Source organism: Colias philodice, chromosome 6 (genome assembly GCF_061535455.1).
Source record: "Colias philodice isolate Cphi_HAF_F1 chromosome 6, ilColPhil1 Martin Lab GWU primary, whole genome shotgun sequence".
NCBI classification, from domain to species: Eukaryota; Metazoa; Arthropoda; class Insecta; order Lepidoptera; family Pieridae; genus Colias; species Colias philodice.
Genome location: NC_143091.1, coordinates 9,327,100 through 9,347,469, shown reverse-complemented (window position 1 = coordinate 9,347,469; position 20,370 = coordinate 9,327,100). Strand labels below are relative to the sequence as shown.

General features: G+C 32.4%; 1 protein-coding gene across 5 annotated transcripts in view; it reads left to right on the top strand.

Moving 5' to 3' along the window:
• The window catches only part of LOC149487947 (uncharacterized), a 44,577-nt gene extending 24,207 nt beyond the window's left edge, over positions 1-20,370 (top strand). The window contains exons 1-11 of one of the 5 annotated variants that reach the window (XM_089696670.1): positions 7,076-7,208; positions 9,323-10,050; positions 11,113-11,263; positions 13,673-13,822; positions 14,204-14,866; positions 15,070-15,306; positions 15,398-15,629; positions 15,857-16,092; positions 16,364-16,788; positions 16,901-18,020; positions 19,968-20,370. In XM_089696670.1, the coding sequence (XP_089552796.1) occupies positions 9,493-10,050; positions 11,113-11,263; positions 13,673-13,822; positions 14,204-14,866; positions 15,070-15,306; positions 15,398-15,629; positions 15,857-16,092; positions 16,364-16,788; positions 16,901-17,119 (2,871 nt within the window). In that variant the 5' untranslated portion in view covers positions 7,076-7,208; positions 9,323-9,492 and the 3' untranslated portion in view covers positions 17,120-18,020; positions 19,968-20,370. Of the gene's footprint in view, positions 1-7,075; positions 7,209-9,322; positions 10,051-11,112; positions 11,264-13,672; positions 13,823-14,128; positions 14,867-15,069; positions 15,307-15,397; positions 15,630-15,856; positions 16,093-16,363; positions 16,789-16,900; positions 18,021-19,964 lie in introns of those variants that run through there. The other 4 variants (XM_089696667.1, XM_089696668.1, XM_089696669.1 and 1 more) reach the window with 4 other exon arrangements.

The following is a 20,370-nucleotide window of genomic DNA, read 5'->3' as shown; positions in this document are numbered from 1 at the left end:
AAGTAACTTCAAATTGATGATTAAGTAATTTTCTACAAATTGATAATACTTATTTTTTACAACCTTTACGTATTTGACGATTCAAATCGTGCACTTTACTCGTTTTAAAATAGCAATACCATCAATGTTAAAAGCTATTGATTAAGCGCAAAACAACGTGTTTTTTTTTTCTTACGTTTATTATAATTGAACAAGCCACGAAGCTTATTGGAATGAGAGGCTTTGATAGATGGCGTCGTGATCTCACAATCTATTTCACTTACCTCGAAGCTTCCGGTTCAATCGTTACTTAAGAATTTATGCATTAGTTATATGAAGGTACATACCTATATCATAAACACGCATTTTGTAGTGTATAATTAATAAAATAGTATATAATTATATAAAACAGTTTTATGGAAAACATATAAATGTAAATTTAGAATAGGTTACAATTTTTTATTGCATTTATGAGATAAAAAATGTATCCTACATTTTGCAAGTGCAATAAATTGCCGTCAATATGCACTCATTAACAACTTGAAAAAATATTTAAAACTGGATCTATGGCTTTTTTTGGTAAATCTAGTAGAGCCATTTCATAATTTATTAATATTCATAATAAAATCGTGGCACATGAATCTGTTAAAAGCCATATACATATTTATAATAAATAAATAAATAAATAAATAATAAATATTATGGGACATTATTACACAAATCGACCTAGTCCCACAGTAAGCTCAATTAAGGCTTGTGTTGTGGGTACTAAGCGACGATAAATATAATATTTAATAAATACATATATAGATAATAACACCCAGACCGGGAATATGTAATTGAGTTCATCACACAAATATTTGCCCTGACCGGGGATCGAACCCGGGACCGTCGGCTCAGTAGGCAGTTACTTTACCACTGCGCCAACCGCGTATTTGATATTTTATTATGTACTAAGGCTAAACCATCTTCCCAGTGAATCATACAGTGTGGGTGCCTCAATGCACATTGTTTGGTGCTTTATTGCTTATTAACTTATTGAACCTACTATCTTCACATTATGATTCATATCAGTCAATTTTTACGCGAGCATATGACTGGTATTATCCTTATTAATAAAGAGGTGCCCCGCCATCGGGTAATCTGTGATAGTAGATTATTAAATAGATCCTACCTAGTGCTATCTATGCTCAATGGAATTTATACTTTTGCATGTGCTGCAGGCTACGTAAAAAATACTCATAAATTCTAATCTAAATCTATGTCTAGTATAATCTAAATTATCGTTCCTACCTATTCTAATAATACTAGAAAAATATTAATGAATGAATAAAAAAACTTAATTTGCACCAATAACAAAATACCCAAGGACAAAAACAAAAAGGCGGCCTTATCGCTAATATAGCGATCTCTAAAAGGCAATTAATATTAATTTTCACAAATCCTGTCAAATCTTTAATTACATTTTATAAACATAACATAAATGCTTTTTAAAGAACTTTAATTAAAGTCTAGATTCTAATGAATACTCGGCATTTGAAGAAGCATCCAAAATTAAATATGTATTAATACAAATAAAGGACGGATCAAATGTCAAATAACTTGATTTTCTAGAACTTATTAGTTTTAAGCTTTCCTTAGCATCGAATAGTCGCGATTTGATTAAAATTGAATATAATTATTATATAAGATGCTATGTGAGGTTAATTTTCACGAATAAAGGACAACACATTCTCGGTGATATCAAGAATCTGAAAGACAATGAAGGTAATGGTTAAAGGTTACAATTATTAGATATTTTTTTATTTCTCTAATCTTCGACATTCTTGAAAAATATTTAAAAACTAAGCTAAAAATACTATTCTCGATTTAATTGAATTGTGCTAAATCGGTAGGTATCTTGTAAATTTATTTTTATGAATGCTAAATCTATTTTTGTTACGGTGCATTTAGATCAAACGAACATAGAGCTAGAGCTAGAGCAAGAGCATTCTTTCGTACTAAGACACACTAAGAATAACGAAAGATACGCTTGTTTACACTAAAAGAATTTGACATAGAGGGGTTAGAATGAGCATTCGTTCGTTTGATGTAAATGCAACGTTTACACTTACGTTTAGAAGTTTGTTAGTTTGTTTTCTGAGCTGTTTGAATGAAAATAAAAATAACAAAAGATAGAGAAATATAGCGCCTCATTTAATAATGTTCTCATTTTTTAGATGTCTATTGAATAATGAATTTATTCACACGTTCCAGTTATAACATTCTGAATACATTAATTATTTCTTATGTATTCTAGTAGTTTTTAATGCACAGCAATCGATCAGTGTTAAAGTTACTTACTAATCTACAATTAACCATCTTTTATCTATCTTAATTTTTAACTCTAATCGGTTTTGAATGAAATCGTAGACACCGTGTCAGGTTTATGATGCAAATGGCATTCACAAAATATTTTAATATTGCAATCGCCTAATGCCACATCATTAGGTACAAAAAATGTACTTGAACTTTATGAATACAAGGTGCAGATGGCAAACAGGATTGTGACCGAAATTGGAGCATTTGCGATTCAATTCCACTAATCTTTTAACCTTCCGCATGGAATAATTATTTTTTTTAATCTAAAAGAATGTTAGTTTCGATATAGATTTAATGACTGCCGATCGGCACTGCTAATAAATTAGATTTCTTAATTGGCCTATCATGTATTTAATCGCATAAATGTAATATGTAATGCAAATAAAATTAATTGACTGATCTGATAATGATTTTTAAATTATAGCAGTTTCTCATAGTTAGTTTCGCAAAGGTAAAACTCAAAAACTGACTTGAATCACTGATCTGACTGACTGACAGAACGTGATGAAAATTTGTAAATCATCGTACGAATATAACTCTACATTTGTAAAGGCCTACTTAAATAACTGAGGCTCAGATTCAATTTATAAGTAGCATCAAGAAGCATTGCATAATTGTATTAAGTAGGTGCACTTTATAACACAGGCTAGAACACCGATGTTAATCACGTTGTAACCCACGACTTCTAATATAAGCAGGTATACATATTAGGCAGGTATTCTGATCGTGATCTTATTGACTGCCAATATAGAATTGATGTTGTGAACTTGGAGCTAATTTAATATGTTTATTGATGTGAATCAAACGGCAACCTATTATTATTTATTATCCATTATTTAATATTTATTATATTGTTATAGAAAGTTCTTTCTTCATCCATTATATCATTGAGATTACTACCAACATTATTACTTACTTCAACATTATCAAGTACTAGCTTTCCGCCCGCGGCTTCGCCCGCGGCTTCGCCCGCGTTTTCAGAGAAAAACCCGTTCCCGTAGGATTTCCGGGATAAAACCTATTCTATGTCCTTTCTCGGGTATCAAAATATATCTTAGATACCAAATTTCATGCAAATTGGTTCAGTTGTTCAGGCGTGATTGAGTAACAGACAGACAGACAGAGTTACTTTCGCATTTATAATATTAGTATGGATTAAATATCTTTTAAATAAATTTTTGATGAATGTGTATAATTAATTAGGTAGGTTTGGAGCAGTTATGTCGAAAAAGGAAAAAACACGGGTAGGTAATAAAGCAACCGTATTTATTATTGTGATAAATTTATATTTTATAGTACTACTGAGACGATAACTACAATGGAGGGAAACTACAATGGATCGAACAAGATATCATCAGTGAACTTCAGCTTTGATCGAGAACCGAATTATATGGTATCGACCGGCAAAATATGCGGATGGCATTAGTGTTAATTTCAAAGTTCAAGCTTAAAAGGAACTTTTGTGCCTGTGTACTGTGTAGTCAAACAAAGACGAAATGTCAGGTAAAGGTCGTTTTGGTTTTGATTTTATTACGCCCATTTGATAATGTACGGCTTGCGTGATTAGATATATTGGTTTGATATTTTTAAAATATCAAATTATCATTAACTCTGTTTAAAATATCAATAAAAGGAGGGATAGAGTTAGTGAGTTAGTGAGTATACTCTATCGGTAAGAAGTTCTTACCGATAGAGTATACTTCTTCTTACTAAGAACTCACTAATCGGCTACTAGCTTATTGACGTTACAAAAACTCCCTTCTATAAGTTAACGCTTGCAATAAAATAGACCATTAGGCACGAAATTGCATAAATATAAACTTCATATCGACATTTCTACTTCTTGGAGATGAATTCGTGAGCAGTCGATATTTGAAATGTAATCCAAGATGAAATCCGTAACAAAATTTCATAAAACACGAGTTGCACATTAGAAGCTGGTAAGAAGCTTATAAGTTCAGGAATGCAGTTACAAGCGCAGTGAAAGCTTTTCGCTGAGCTTCCGATTACATAATCTACGCGTTATAAATCTTTGAAACTTATGTGTTTTGTTGTTTATTTTAACGACTATAATATAAACGCACAAAGCGTTCTTATATGTGGTATTAATTAATATGATTTAATAACGCGATTTAGGAGTCTATTATTTTACTGTAATTATGCAAATGATGCGTTACGATCAAACGATTGCGGTGCTATTATTATTTCGCTTATTGAATAGTGTCCCTATTTCTTAAGCCATTATAAATACTTCCCGAAAAAAGCAATTAATCAAACATGACTAGCGTGTTCGCGCGTAATTCGTCGAGGCACGTAACCAACCGGTCATCAGATGATAAATGATTCTTGTGATATATGGCTCGAGATAAACAGCGTGAAACTTAATAATATATGCCTAGATCGGAATGGCGAAAACAAGTTAGTGTTACTGCCTCAATAATGGGAAATATAAACTAGGAGAAAGCTTTGTATTGAATACAATTTCTTATCCATTTCATCATTTCATTATATTTTAATACCGATATATATTTTTGCAAGGTATTATATATGGTTTACGAATAGTTACAAGGCTTTAAATATGGTTGGCTATTTAGATAATACTTGCAGTTCTTCACACATTCATAACGAATTTTTCGCACATACCTACCTACTATTTACAGAAAATACTTGTAAGTATTTATTCTTAAATTAATTCTATAAATGTAAAAAACTTAAAAGCTTAGCATGATGGTGATGCGGTGGATAATTCCTGGATAAAGCGAGCAAATTGAAAATATAAGAAAATTATCAAGCAATTACTAGATTGGTTTGAAGAGGTTAATAGAGTAAAGAATTTGTTTTATTTTATTTGTCTTTTAAAATGTGTTACACGTGATTTAATTGAATAGTGTTGACATGTTGACGAAATGATTGTCACAATTATATATAGTCGTTATTCATTTGTTTAGCCGAGATGTAGGTTATCGACACGCGAAACATTGTCTCACAGTATAAAGTTCAGTGTGTTTTTTTCTTGTTATATATTTGTTTTTGTAGTTCATCATAACTATTTTTAAACTAAACAAATAACTGTTTCAATTATTTCATATCTTCATTCATATCACTATTACTATGTGAATATAAACCTACAGTTACAATTTAGGTTTTTACAACAAAAATGTATTTATTTTATCCTTAGCCAATATATTTTCCTCTCACTGCTGCGGTATAGACCTTTAAAAAAATACCTAAATCTAATGCAGATTTAGGTATTTTTGTAAAGTTAAACTAAGGTACAATATTCATTTGTCTGAGAACTAAAAAAACGAATCAATTTATAGGTCAGTAAATCCAACTTGAGCTCACTGAGTCATTTGAATCGAACCTGGGATCCAGATTCAACAGATAAAAATTTGGCAATCCATTGTCAATGCGAATAATAATAAGTTGTTACAAAATAATAAAACTTACCATAATTATGTGATACCCGTTAGCAAAACAATTTGTACGTAACGTTATTATAATCGACTGTTACAATAGAAGCTACGGTAAGCACGCAACGATTAAGTTTACGTGTTTCCATTGCACACCGTTTTAGCTATGTAAATTCCGCTATATACCCGTGGTTATTATTTTTTTAAACATAAATTAGGTCAAAAGTGGTGGGTAGCCTAGCGGCGTCTCTATTGTAGAATATAGGACACGGGTTCGAATCCCATCTCACTATGAATATATTGCTCGACGGTTTTGAATATTTCCAAAATAATAATAAATGTGAGCTGTATAATATAACCGGTAGTGCATACGCCAACTTATATTTATATAACTGTATTTAGCCCTAGTACACATGTAACGACCTTTTGTGATAAATAAAGAAAATAAAATAAAAATAATAAGAAAAAAATTATGTAATGTGACACAATCTTAAAATTGTTGTTTTATTTTCTTTTCTAATTTTACAACCAACAATCTTTGACGCCAAACTTCCTGCTGTTACTAGACACGATAAATATAATGTGTATATTTTTGTGTTATTTACGTAATATAATGGAAACCAACCTTCTCGTTCATGATCTGGGAACCAGAACATCTCAGTTATGTTTGTTTGTAAGAACTGTACGCTAAAAGCTTTTACGATCCAATGTTGTTTTATATTATAGCATAATTGTTCACTAAATTACTAATTTATAGAAACATTGAATTTTCAGAGGTAAAAAAATAAAGTAGAGCAATTTACTTTCCTAAGATACATATTTATTGAAATATGTATATGAAAAATTGTAGTCTCAAGTATTTTAATATTCATCTTTATTCTTATTATTTTATATATTCAAGTTAAATTCTCGCGTTCTGAAATTTCACTCATCACACGCAAACGAACTTTTCCGAATTTCCTTGCGCCTGCTGTTTTTGTAAGTGTATGAGCTCGCTCATGTTTTCCCATCGCACCCCTTTAGAACTGTCCAAACTATAAATTTATTTCCAATTTATGTCTGTGTATCCAATTTCTCGATTATAACACAAACCCTTTCGCAATGTAGGATTGCTATAGCTCAATTTGTTTCTCCTTTCATTCTGGCGAGATTTAACCTGATGTTCATCTGTAAAAAGATTGCGAAGCGGCCAGTTCACATTGTTTACTTGTAATCGGCGGATCGGTCAATGAATGGGAGCTGCTAAATAATTTATCTAGTATCTTCTGGATATAATGGGTTGCGTAAAGCATGTTCACACGTTTCCACGGCTGTTTCCCACATTGTGGTGCAACGGTGGTGAGTGTCGCCTGGTTCAGTCTTACGCGCAGGCTTGGAGCATTAAGCAGAATTTTTCTACAGTTCTTAATCAGCATGTATTGTGAATGTGATTTATAATTAGTGCTGTGTTCTGTGGTTTGTTTGTTTCGTTAATACCTAATGGTTGTTTGTTGATTGGCTGCACCTTGGTTGATATTTTGTGCGCTATCAAAGTTAAATTTTTCATTACTTCTCTGTATCTATAGCATTCTATGGATTTCAGCGTCTAACTCTTCTTTGGTGGATTAAAACTAAATTAAGTTTAAAAAAAGCTTTAATTTTGAGTCATGGTTAATGCGTCAATCATGATGTTTAAGGAAAGTAGCAACACACAAAAAAATACTGAATAACATTATACATATAGGAAATAATACGTTCTGAACAATACATTATCTATATTTTTGATTGGCACTTTTACATTTTTTATTTTAGTTGTAAATATAGGCATATTATGCACATTATAGCTTTCTCCGTTTCATACAATTGCAGTAATCCATGCAACATACTATGTCACACTTTAACGCTCTATCAAGTCTTTGTAATACATAATTAGAAATTAAAAATTTGCTTCTATGTTTCACTTATAATAATTATTTTCCGCGACAAGAAATCATATATTGTGAATATGCATTTAGGCGATGTAGCGCCAGGAAATTATCTAAGTATAATTTAATACCTATAAAAAATAATGTGCACCAAAATAATAATTCCCTGGAGAGATTATATATTCCTTACCATCATACCATACTATTATTGAGATTTCCAATATATTTCCTTTAGTGATACCCGATAAACTACGATATGTATGGATTTAAATGCCTTAGGCAGCGACCGCGGTGCTCATTCATTCGTACTCTTTCGTACGGTGTATTTTACGGCTACCGCTATATTTTTCGCGTTAGGAAAGACCAATTACGTGTTTCTATAAAAGCTTATTTTTCGTCATCAAATTATAGCATACAAAATGACAAGGATAGCTTCTCACACTTGTCAAAACAAATAAGGGTCATTCGATAAATCTTAGATTCGATAAATCTTAGATAAAGAAGCGGTTTTACTTTTTAGGTTTGCAGACTTCTTAAAACAACCTTTTATAACTATATTGTGTTTCTACCAAGTCTCCTTCATATCTTTTTCCATATAAAGACAAGATGTCCTCTTTAGATAAAGGATTCAAAGTTCGCTTCACATAATAGAACCTTTGACTATTGACGAAATCGGCAGGAATGCCTGCCTACACATAGATCAAGGTCTGCCTTTGTTACAGCGATTTGATGATACAGTGCGCATTCGCATACCAAAGATTGTGCTCCCACAAACCATAATTATAGATTTCGAATTTGATCTTCAATACATCTGTAAACATTGACCTTATCGCTAGATCTTATAAAGGTTACCTTAATGCATTTAATGTTGCCAAGCTATTGGGTTATCATAATAATATATTAGTCTTAAATATGTATAATGTACAATTTGTAACTTCAAAATTACATTTTAAATGAGAATACATATAATATTACTTAATCCGACGATATAGATTCCCACAAGAACATTATTAATGATGAAAGCAAATGTAGACATAGATTAGGATCAGGAAATGTAACTAAATGACCTAAGATTCAAAACATCTGTTGCACTAACGGCACATCATTGCATAAAACACCCTGAGATGTTGCACAATCTTTCACTCTCGATGTAGTTGGACGCCATTGTCGCGCACGCGCTTTACTGAGAAAATTCCCGCGTAAATGGGGCAAAAAGCGCGGGAACCTCGTCAAAACAATAATAGCCAACATAACGATCCGTACGTTATCTACTGAGCAGTTTACTGCATTGCAATGTTCTCATTATTTGTTAAGAACTTCATATACGCAGCTTTTGTTCACATACTGTTGGAAAATTACAGCGTGCGATTAAAAGTTTTTACAACGTACGTACTTTTTAATTCCGCGTGTAAATTTACTGTTCTTGGTGTGTAATTTTATGTCACATTGCCATGGCTCTTAACATAATAATTGTATTCTGAGCATAATTTATTGCAAAAGACCATCCCGAAAATATCCATCGTGTCAAAGACAGGAAATTCTATACATACTTTGTTCATTCATCCGCTGCCAAATTAAACAACCCAATAACTGTTTGTTGCGTGCACAATCGACATAACAACTGTTTCAATAAACAAACAAACCATATTTTTTCTCTTCATTCAGCCAACATGGTCGTACAGTATTTTATAGTGTAGTGACCACGAGACATGAAAGATTAATTATTGTGCTGTCAAAATATTACAAAAGTTATGCCAATAACGCTTTTTAAAAATCTGGACAAGATGAAAATATTCCAGTCACTGCACATCTTGTAATAACTTAAAGCTTACACAATGGTGAATGGAAATTATGTGTTATATGGTGACCGACCAGCCTCGGAATCAGAAATTGTGGATGACCATGTGCATACTAGAACCGTAGAACGCAAGACCAAACGCAAATCCAATAGATCGGCTAATGACTTACAACGCTCCCTAAACCTGGCTCAGAAGTTGGATAACGAGACAGATGCTGACAAATACATTAAGAAGATCAAAGAACCAAGATTACTACGTTATGTGCCAACCACTGAAGTTGAAGAAAATTACGTGACAGAGAAATTTGAGACGTATGATTTGAAACCTATAGAAGAACCAATTAAACGATATACGTTTGCTAAAAAGCCAAAGAATCCCAGTGATGGTTCTGTTAATTATGCATATTCCCGATCAAGCAGTAGTTGTAGTTCACCCAATGGTAATTTGCCCACAATTTCTGAGCATGGTGAGCAGTATGGTACGTACAGGATACGATCTATTCAGACTCCAACAATGAATGAGGGGATGAGCTACGAATCAAAATTTGATAAATATTTTGCCAGGCCAAGGGATGTTCAACCTTTTAGCGCTAAGGTAGGCAAGATAAAAATACATACAAAAACATACATATATTTTGCGCTAGCTTACTATATATATAGTGGGTACAATTTTGTGCATTAAATTAGACATTATTTTCATTAGAATATCTAGTTTATACAGTTTTAGAGAATAATTGAGTGTTGAAATACGTAATGTATCGGCACGTAATAGTTCATTAGAATAGCACACGTGGCTAGTTTAGCAATTACGTAGAGTCAAAACATGTCTCTACATAAATGTGCATAAACTATTTAAACGACTTATTATCTTAACAAAACCAGAAATATTTATATAAATAAAGCTTTTACTTCATTAAAATTCTGCCAACAAGGTATTGCTAATCAAAACAACACATCAAATAATTCATATTTTCTTTTTGATACACCGGCTTTATTTTTTGATAGGTCTAAGTCCAATAAGCTATGATTAACGGCAATAATTTTAGAACATGTGAGACGGACCAATAACGCAACATATTTGTGCTCGGAAACTTTCTCTAAGGTCAAGGGGCATGATGATGTCTCATCGCGGACAAGAACAACGCGGGCTTACAGCCGCCGTAATCCGCATAAATTATCAGCATTTTATTGTACTTAACAAAAGTTACGACTGTCATACCCACACGCCAGCTTTCATCCATTTAAATGACACCATAAACATTTTATAATGCAACAATCACGTAACATTATCAAAGATGCTCACAAGTCACGACTCAAGGAATTCCAGACGCAGCCAATTCGTGTTTGCGATATTTCTACGCTTGTTATGGTAATGGCATTTGAAAAACTCGAACGTAGATTAATCTGTAAACAGTAATTATAAAACGTAGACGCAGCTTAGATCATAGATATAATTAATAAATAAAACAGCATCTCAAACACGATTTTATTGATTAAAAGATCTGCAATTTGGTTATTAGGTGTATTCTGGAAACTGCTAGGTACTAATCGCCGTTTTGAAGACCGTGCAATGCAAGATGTACTGCGCGAAATGTTGAATGATCGACCTCCCCGATGACCTGTAATTAGATGGAAATAAGATTTATTTTTGTTTCAGGGTTCGCATCCAGATAGTTTGTATCGAGTGCCGTCGGACGGACCGGGCGGCGCTAAGAAAATTGTGCGGGTACTCCGTTTGTTGCGATGGCCCGTCGCACTCTTCGGTGTGTGCGTTGCTCTAGCTGTGTTTGTTTACTTCCTTATGCCTGGTAAGAATTAAATTTGTTATTATTAAAATTCTACTGAATTGAAAATAAAGTTGAATTGTAGATATTATATTTCGTTAAACATCATAGAATATCATCACAAATAAAGACGAAGCTTTCGTTTTACGCAATTGCAAATAACAAGTGTACGTTTACTCTAACTTTCAAAAAGTAGTCGGCTTTCGTGCTGTGATAGTTTGATAGGATCTTTTATTCAGCAAAAGTAATAATAACAAGTACAGCTGGTACGGATGTACGGGATGTTATATCTTTTATCATAACAGTTGCCATCATATCACTTTCCAAACTTGCTGAGTATTATGTCTCTTATTTAAGAAAATAATATTCAAGCAGCAAGCATTTACTTAGCTTATCTAAAATTTTGTTTATGGGATAAGTTTTTTGAATAGTTATTACGTTAAATGGTGAAGAAAGAAAGTTCCAATAAACTGAAACAATCCTTGTAGATAAGCTTTACTGTTTCAATAGCAAGCCCACATAAAGAAGCAATAAAACGATCCACAGCGCCAATTAGGAAGAAACACTTTGCATATCACGAACTTTTACAGCTAATATATGACTTAAAAATACCGTAATTACGTCGCGTCGGCCCTGGGGCATAAAATAACTTTCATTCAAAACAATTATAGTCCTTTATTCACGCTTATATTGCTTTGGACCTCTATACCTTACGAAGATTACTGGTATATTCATAAATATTTAACCACTTTCACATTTACATCCGAAGGGAATGACAAGAACAATATAATTTTTAATAATATTTTTGCTTGTCATCATGATATGTGTACAATATTTTTTATACTTGGTTTTATTGTGTGCTTTATGACATCTTCACGAAATACATTGAATGGCAACTTCAATGGCCGATATTTTCGATTTTACGGCATTTCTTTAAAAAGTACATGAATCCGTAGTTACTTTCTTTTCATTTTTATCCACCTGGGTTCAATTTCCAATGGTTATTAATAAAAGTTTGATCTAGAGAGAGAAACAGAATTCGTTGCCTCCATAACAGTCTATAAATTAAGAATCTATGTAGGTATCAGTAGGTATGGATAACTGAACCAATAATACAACCTTATTTTTTTATGATTATTATAATATTTGCTAGAATTTCAAACAATCTGTTGAATACGTACTACATAATACATTTAATAATATTCAAGTACATTAATTATTTACATTACTCTTTAATTCAATACGATCTCAACTTGTTACATAAACATAATAAACTGATATTAATAGGTTAACTGTTCCCATGTAGGCAATATTTTGTGATCGGTTAAATTGTAGGGACACCTGAAGTAAATTCTAATTAGCCAACACACGGCGATTACCAATATTGAATACGTGTAAAGTGTAAATAGACTACTTACTTTTTGCGGTCAAAGTCGATGCTGTCGGCAATATTAACACGTGCACAATAATTACAAAAATCAATTTTCAAAATGTCAAACATATTACATATATTTTAATTGTAGCAGCAATGTAATATACTAGTAGATAATATATGGTGGCCTCATAAGCATATCGTAGACAGAAGTCGATATCTGAGACAAAATATGTGCTATACTGGTGCTATTAACTTGAGTATAAATGATAATCACTTCCAACAAAACCACACTTTCGGCAGGCTTAAATAACAAATATTAATGTACCCATAGTGGTAACTGTAGGTACCTAGTCTAATGATCTTTTTAACAATGTGTTTTATGTCGCAACATGGGACAATAAAACGTGGTAGAACATCGAAGATTTCAAGCAACTTACATCAACAGTTATATAATTGATAAGGATTATTAACGATGTACAGGTCAAAGTCAAGATATTCTTACAGAGACGTGCTAGTGACTTTTTGAACCCGGCTTTCTCTGCTCTCGTCTTTAGATCAACGAGTTCGTATTTGATATTACGTCAATTGGGGCACAAACAGAATCGTCCCACTTACTTATAGTTTAAATACTCGCTTACAATGTAAAGCTAATATTTTGTCAGATCATTTAGAAAATCAAGATTTGACGAAGTTACGCATATTATGTGCAAGTCTGATCTGAATTAATATCCTTATTGAGAAATCCTAATAGAGGTTAAATATTTCGAATTAAACAAATATAGAGAGCAACAACTTTACTGTACATTTATGCAAAAAGGAGATTTCCTTACGGTATTCGGTATTCGTTGTATATTTTAGATTATTAAAATTATAAGACCGCTTATAGAAATCTTATTTATAAAATGATTACACTATAATTAACTAATTATTATTTAAATTTGTAAAAATTCAGATATATTTTTTCAACAGTCTCCTGGAGTAAACGAAACTGAAATTTTAAGGTGATTAAATTAATTGTAATTAATAGTTAATTAATAGGAAACCTTTAATGCTTTCAGAAAACCTTGGACAAGACGTAGACAACATAAATGCGACGACTTGGGAACAAAGCTTTACTGAAGCTCATTCGTATAGTTCTTCTGCACCAACTTCCTCAACGCAAAAACCAAAACTGAAACAGAGCCAACAAGAGAAATCGTTTGCATCTGGTATGTTAATAGGATTCATATTTCTTTTCACAAAATTGGATTTTTAATATACTTAACTACATGTAATATTTGTGTTAATTTCGTAGATTAAATTATGTGTTATGCATATTTCATATCAGAGTGGTTATTTCAGTTGTTACATAACATTTCAATTTATTTATTCATGAATCAGAATTAAATCATTTTTATGTTTTGTTTTATTTTATTATATTTTAATTCTATTAGATTTACATTCAAATTTTTAGATGACTGTTATAAGATTTTCAAGGCATAAAATATGTGTATTACAATATATTTTACAAACAGGTATAAAAGTAACTGAAATCGATTTCTATGATGCTGAGAATGACACAAATATCGATATATCTTCTGTGATCGCAGAAACCAGCTCTACAAGGAAATTCCCAATCCCTCCAGTTTATCCTACTCATATAGAGCCAGAAGTACAATATGGAAATGATGAAGTCGATAATTTACGAAAGCCTAAAATCCTCGAAGAAACCAGCTCAATTCCTGAGGACTCAACGCTGAGGCCTCATATTACTCAAAAGCCAGAAAAGCCATTAGCTATTTACTTCAAAGATGTCGATGCTGTGTCAACAAGTACTGAGAGAGTTACTACGGAAATAATAAAGAAGGCGGAGTCTACAAATATTTCTCCTACATCTAAAATCAATGATGACTTTGAAGAAAACTACACTACAAATTCAATTGCACAAACTACTACCAGACCATATTATGTTCCCATTCATGAGACTCAACAACCGAACGTGTATAATCCACAAATACATGAAACCCACAGATTAGTACCGAAAGTACCAATTGGTACTAAGGAATATTACGGGCAACCTGTAGTTAACTCTGATGTTAAGTTTACATCGGGTCATTCAAAACTCTTCGGTATATCTATAGAAGATGCAGCAAAAATGAAAGCTACTACACAAAGCTCGTTGTACAATACTAGAGTTTCTCCTACACTTCCTACTTGGAGAGACAGGGATGACACTACAACTAAAAACTATCCAATAAATGCTCTATCTGACGGTAAGACAAATTAAAATATCATGGGAGCATGCGGTTAAAAATTAACAGATGGAATCCTAAGGGATATTTTCAGGTGCTTTACTTTCAAGGAACTTATTCAGAAATTACATTAAGCTATTTAAGTAGCTACTATTAACGAACTATTAATAATTATTAAAATCATTTTAAGTACAAAAATAAAAACAAATTATTAATATTCACAGTACCCCAATGCCGATCAACGCATCTGCCTCTATGCCGGGGAATCCTGCCATACGACTTAGCTGGAGCACCAGCCGTCGTGGGCAAGAAAGAAGTTACTCAGCTGTTACCTCAGATCGAGTACTTGGTGGCTACCAACTGTAGTGAAAGGGTTCGCCACTTTGCCTGTGCACTTCTAGAACCAGAATGTAGTCCACCACCGTATTCCTCAAAACTACCTTGCTATAATTTGTGTAAAGGTAAAATTTACGAATATTTTCTCAAAATTGAATTTAATTGCACGTTTGGATCCTTTTCAAAGTGAAATTAAAAATGTGTCTTATCTTCTAGCAATCGTGGATAACTGCGAAGGCTACATCCCAACAGAATTAAATTCAATGTTCAGTTGTAACCAGTATTCAAGCAGCAACTGCGCCAGCGCTCGCGCTCCTTGCTACGGAAGGGAACTGGCTTGTGGGGATGGATCCTGCGTCCCGCGAGATTGGGTTTGTGACGGGACTCAAGATTGCCCTGGTGGAGAGGATGAAGCACCTTGCTCGACGTGTGAAGAAAATGAATTTCGGTAAAGTATCGATACTACTAATATTATAATTATTTTGAGTTTTGACAAGGTAAAAGAATGTAAAGCATTCATACTAATTATGTTCAAGCACCTCAAAACATAAGCGCCTAAATTTTAATAACCATTAAAGACTTGTTTTCTTATAAGGCGCCCAAATAATTTAAATGTTATATTACCTTAAAATTGGCATTTTCTATTAAGCAAGATAATATTCGTGTATTTTACAGATGCAGTTCAGGTCTATGCATAGTGAAACGCTGGGTTTGTGACGGTTACTCTGACTGTCCTAGTGGTGATGATGAATTGGATAAAAATTGTTACACTCGAGTCCCTAACCGGGTGTCCGCAGCAGCAGAAATCGAGGAACCGGGAGAAGAGTCTGCTGGATCAGCCCCAGCACCGTCTATAAGGAAGCCAAATAGACTGCCCACACAAGAAATACGGAATGGTCACTACAGAAACGGTAAAACATTACTACTATTTTAAATATGCTTTTATGAGCATGTTTTGGCATCGTTAGTGTATAAAATTATATTTTTTTATTTTTCCATAACACTAAATATTGTCTAAATTATGTTACATAGTGAATAATTTATGAAGAACAGTAATAATTGTAATTTCTTTAAAAATAATGAAATTTTTATTTTTGGATTAAAATAATCTTATAAACAAACATACGATACACATTATTTGATTCACTTGATAAACTAAATAATATTTTTTTGTCTTTTCAGGAGAAAGTGATAGCAGCAAAGAGTTGCTCATGACCAGCGATTCTACAAATTCTTTTAAGCGTAATTTTACTCGGCGACCTTCACCATCCCGTCTCACTCCATACTCAAGACCAATGCCGAAACCAAAAAAAGAAGAATCCGAGGAAGAGCCTTTAATCCCCGGAAGTATTACAGAGAGACCCCGGTGGATGTATCGCAAAAACTTTAGGAAACACCAAAGTAACGCATCTGAGAAAAAAAATGACTCATCTGAAGATGTCAAAATGGATGATTTGGGTGTATTTGGCAACATAGAAAAGGAAGGATCTGATAAAGTAAAGCAATCAATGAAACCAGAAGAAATTGTCCCTGCAACTGTTCCAACACGACTTGATAAATCTCTTGATAACCTGGAAAGAGTAATTGACGGTGCTGGTTTGCTAAGGGTGTGTATTATAAAAAAAATTACATGTATTTTAAGTGTTTTCTAATATTCTTTGTGCTCAACTTTAACATGCTTTAAGCGAAAGACCTTATTATTTTTCTACATAATTTCAGAAAGCAGCGATTGCACGCAAGCAAGAAATGGCAGATTCCCCAGAATCTAACGCAACTCTGTTCGAAACCGACGATTTAGGACACAACAGTGCTCACGCGTCTCCTTGCCCGAATGAAGAGTTGCGCTGCGTGGACGGCCGGTGCATCACCCTCTCGCAACTGTGTGATGGAACCATCGACTGTTCGGACCACGCCGATGAAGATAATTGCTACACGTGAACAACTGAAAATTAAAACAACCGACATTGCATAAACTGTGGAAAATTTATCATTTTTACTGTGTATAATTTATAACGTTTCCAGTTTTATAACATTGTGTAATGTGTTGTTTTAGATTTCAAATTATACCTTAAATTTTGAAAGTATTAATCTATTCGAAGCGTTTTTGTTTGTTATTTGATTTGACTCCGTTTCGGATTAAATTTTCCGTCCGTAGTTCTAAGACATGTTTAAAAGACGTTATGCGGTAAGGAATATTATAATGTGAATTAAATTTTAATTCGATTTAATAAGCTGTGATAAAGGAATGCATCAATAAAACTAGAATAAATCGTAAGCTCGATGTAATTTTATATCATTGCTGTATGTGTCTTTTTAGGTAGTTTTAGTATTTTTATGTAAAATTGTTTATTATTTTTATACCACGGCTATTGTCTACTTACTCTCACAATTTGCTCTCATTCTTATTAGGTATTCGCTTTTAGATAAAAAATATTTCTTGCATCTGAAAATGCTCTCTAAACCACGAGAGCTCTATTAAAATCTTATTTTTGTTTTATATACAGTAAGTACAAAAATTTTCCTACTAAACAAACATGCTTAATTATTTGGATCACAAAATATTTAACAATTTGGTCAGCTTTTCTTTGTAAATTAAGGTTGTAAATAAATTTAGATTGTAATAATTTATTAAGTAGATTCATTGTCTTCGCTTGAGCTTTTTTCATTAATCATAAAAATTCACAATGATATTTCGATATCTTTCAACAAAGTATTTTGCACATTTTTGTGTAAATAATAGCAAAAAAATGAATGTTTATATTCGTCCTAAAATTGCACATTGTATATTAATTGTTTTATTCGACAAATCCAAAGTAATGTCATAATATAATAGACTGGGGTAGAAGCCTTTAAAAATAATGAAAAGATAAAAAAAATCGCAGTCGGATGAAACCCATTAGAAAAGGAGGGTAATATGATGAAAATAAAAGGAAAAATAAATTACGGTCAATCCGAGTTCGGGAAGTGGGAGGGGGGAGCTTTTAAGGGAATAAAATGGTTTCTCTCGATTTCCGACAAAACTACAAGTCCTACAGAAAAAAGTTCAATGGCAAAGTTGTAGGTAATTAAAAGTTCTACAACTTTTGTATTCACAATTTTTTCACATAACCTCAAAATTTAGGTGAAAAATTCAAAAAACCAAGTATTTGGTCTTTTATTTTTATCTACTTCAAAATTTAGTGTTTTTCTACGAAATTTGGTGGAAACTTACTTTATTATGTCCCAAATACACTGTAATTTATTTGATTGAAAATATTTATTTTTTCGCCTTATTTTGAATTAATACCAAAAAAACAACCTAATTTTCAATCGAAAAGTCACCCGTCAAAATATCAGCATTTTTCAAAAACTGGGGGTGCCTTTTATTCATTGAAATCTCTACTTTGATATGGTGTAAAAAAAATAAACACCACCATAGTAAATGTTCTCAGGAAATGCATACAAACAGTGTGATAATGAGCTTTTACTAAATCAGGCACACTTCTCGAACTCTATATCTTCTCTTGTATCGGCTTTTCGGTAATATTTCAAAAGAAAAATAATTATCTGTTCTAAGTTTAATATTTTACACAGTTTAAACTCTATATAACGTCACTTAAGGGACCGTGCATTTTTCGACGTTATAGAGAGTGGTCGTTAAATGGAGAGAAAGGGAAAATTGCATGATTGGTCCCGAGACAGGAATATTATTTTGACATTGCCTATGAAACCATGTTATCATCGCTTGATCAAGGTCTTCATATTGAGGTTTCTTCAATTTTTTGGCAGATCGTCCATCTTCTTCGGCATGCAGAATTCTTTCTTTATTTTTCTACGACTGCATTTCTGAGAATCTTCGGTATGTCAGTAAAAAAGAATGTACACAACTACATTTTCATTGATTTCGGCAACTTAGTCAGTACAACCTAGTCCTAGTTCCTAGTGGTAATGTCTTATTGTGGTCGTTAATTAGAGTGAGCGTGATGCTATATGGAGTGTATTATTGTATAGACAACAATATAAACCAACCAAAGTCGAGAAATCTTGACGTTATACGGAGTTTGACGTTAAATGGAGTGTCGTTATATAGAGTTTACACTGTATATTCAAAAGCAAAATGATGTCGATAAAAACATTTCAGGTAGTTCCAGAAGTGTGCCTGATTTAGTAAAAGCTAATTTTCACACTGTTTGTATGCATTTCCTGAGAACATTTACTATGGTGGTGTTTATTTTTTTTTACACCATATGAAAGTAGAGATTTCAATGAATAAAAGGCACCCCAAGTTTTTGAAAAAAGCTGATATTTTGACGGGTGACTTTTCGATTGAAAATTAGGTTGTTTTTTTGGTATTAATTAAAAATAAGGCGAAAAAATAAATATTTTCAATCAAATAAATTACAGTGTATTTGGGACATAATAAAGTAAGTTTTCACCAAATTTCGTAGAAAAACAATAAATTTTGAAGGAGATAAAAATAAAAAACCAAAAACTTGGTTTTTTGAATTTTTCACCTAAATTTTGAGGTTATGTGAAAAAATTGTTAATACAAAAGTTGTAGATCCTTTTATTACCTACAACTTTGCCATTGAACTTTTTTCCGTAGGACTTGTAGTTTTGTCGGAAATCGAGAGAGACCATTTTTTTCTCTTAAAAGCTCCCCCCTCCCACTTCCCGAACTTGGATTGACCGTAATTTATTTTTCCTTACATTTTTATCATATTCCCCTCCTTTTCTAATGGGTTTCATCCGACTGCGATTTTTTTTTGTTTCAAAAATTATCTACTCTAGTCTATAAAGTAAGTAGATATAAAACTGAAATAGGTGTAAGTTTTAGAAGATACGTTAGAAATTGGATATTCTTAACAAGTTAAAAATTATATATTAGGTATGTAATAAGCATAGTTAGTAAGGAACTTCGTTTTTGATGCCACATTGGTATAATTATTATGCCTTTACCTCTCTATGTAGAGATGATTTTATTCAGATGGATGTCTCTTGACAATAATTAATAATGATTAATAACCATCCTTAGATCGGGCGTTATATAATTATTACTGTAATTTTTTTAGAAATGATTGTAAAAAAAAAATGGTATTATTGTAATTTATTCTTAAGCATGGCTAATTTGTCATACGGAACGCTTTTGTATGTTTTTTCACTTTTGTAATTTTGTATTGAAAATAAATATTAAGTATGCCATTTTCTAA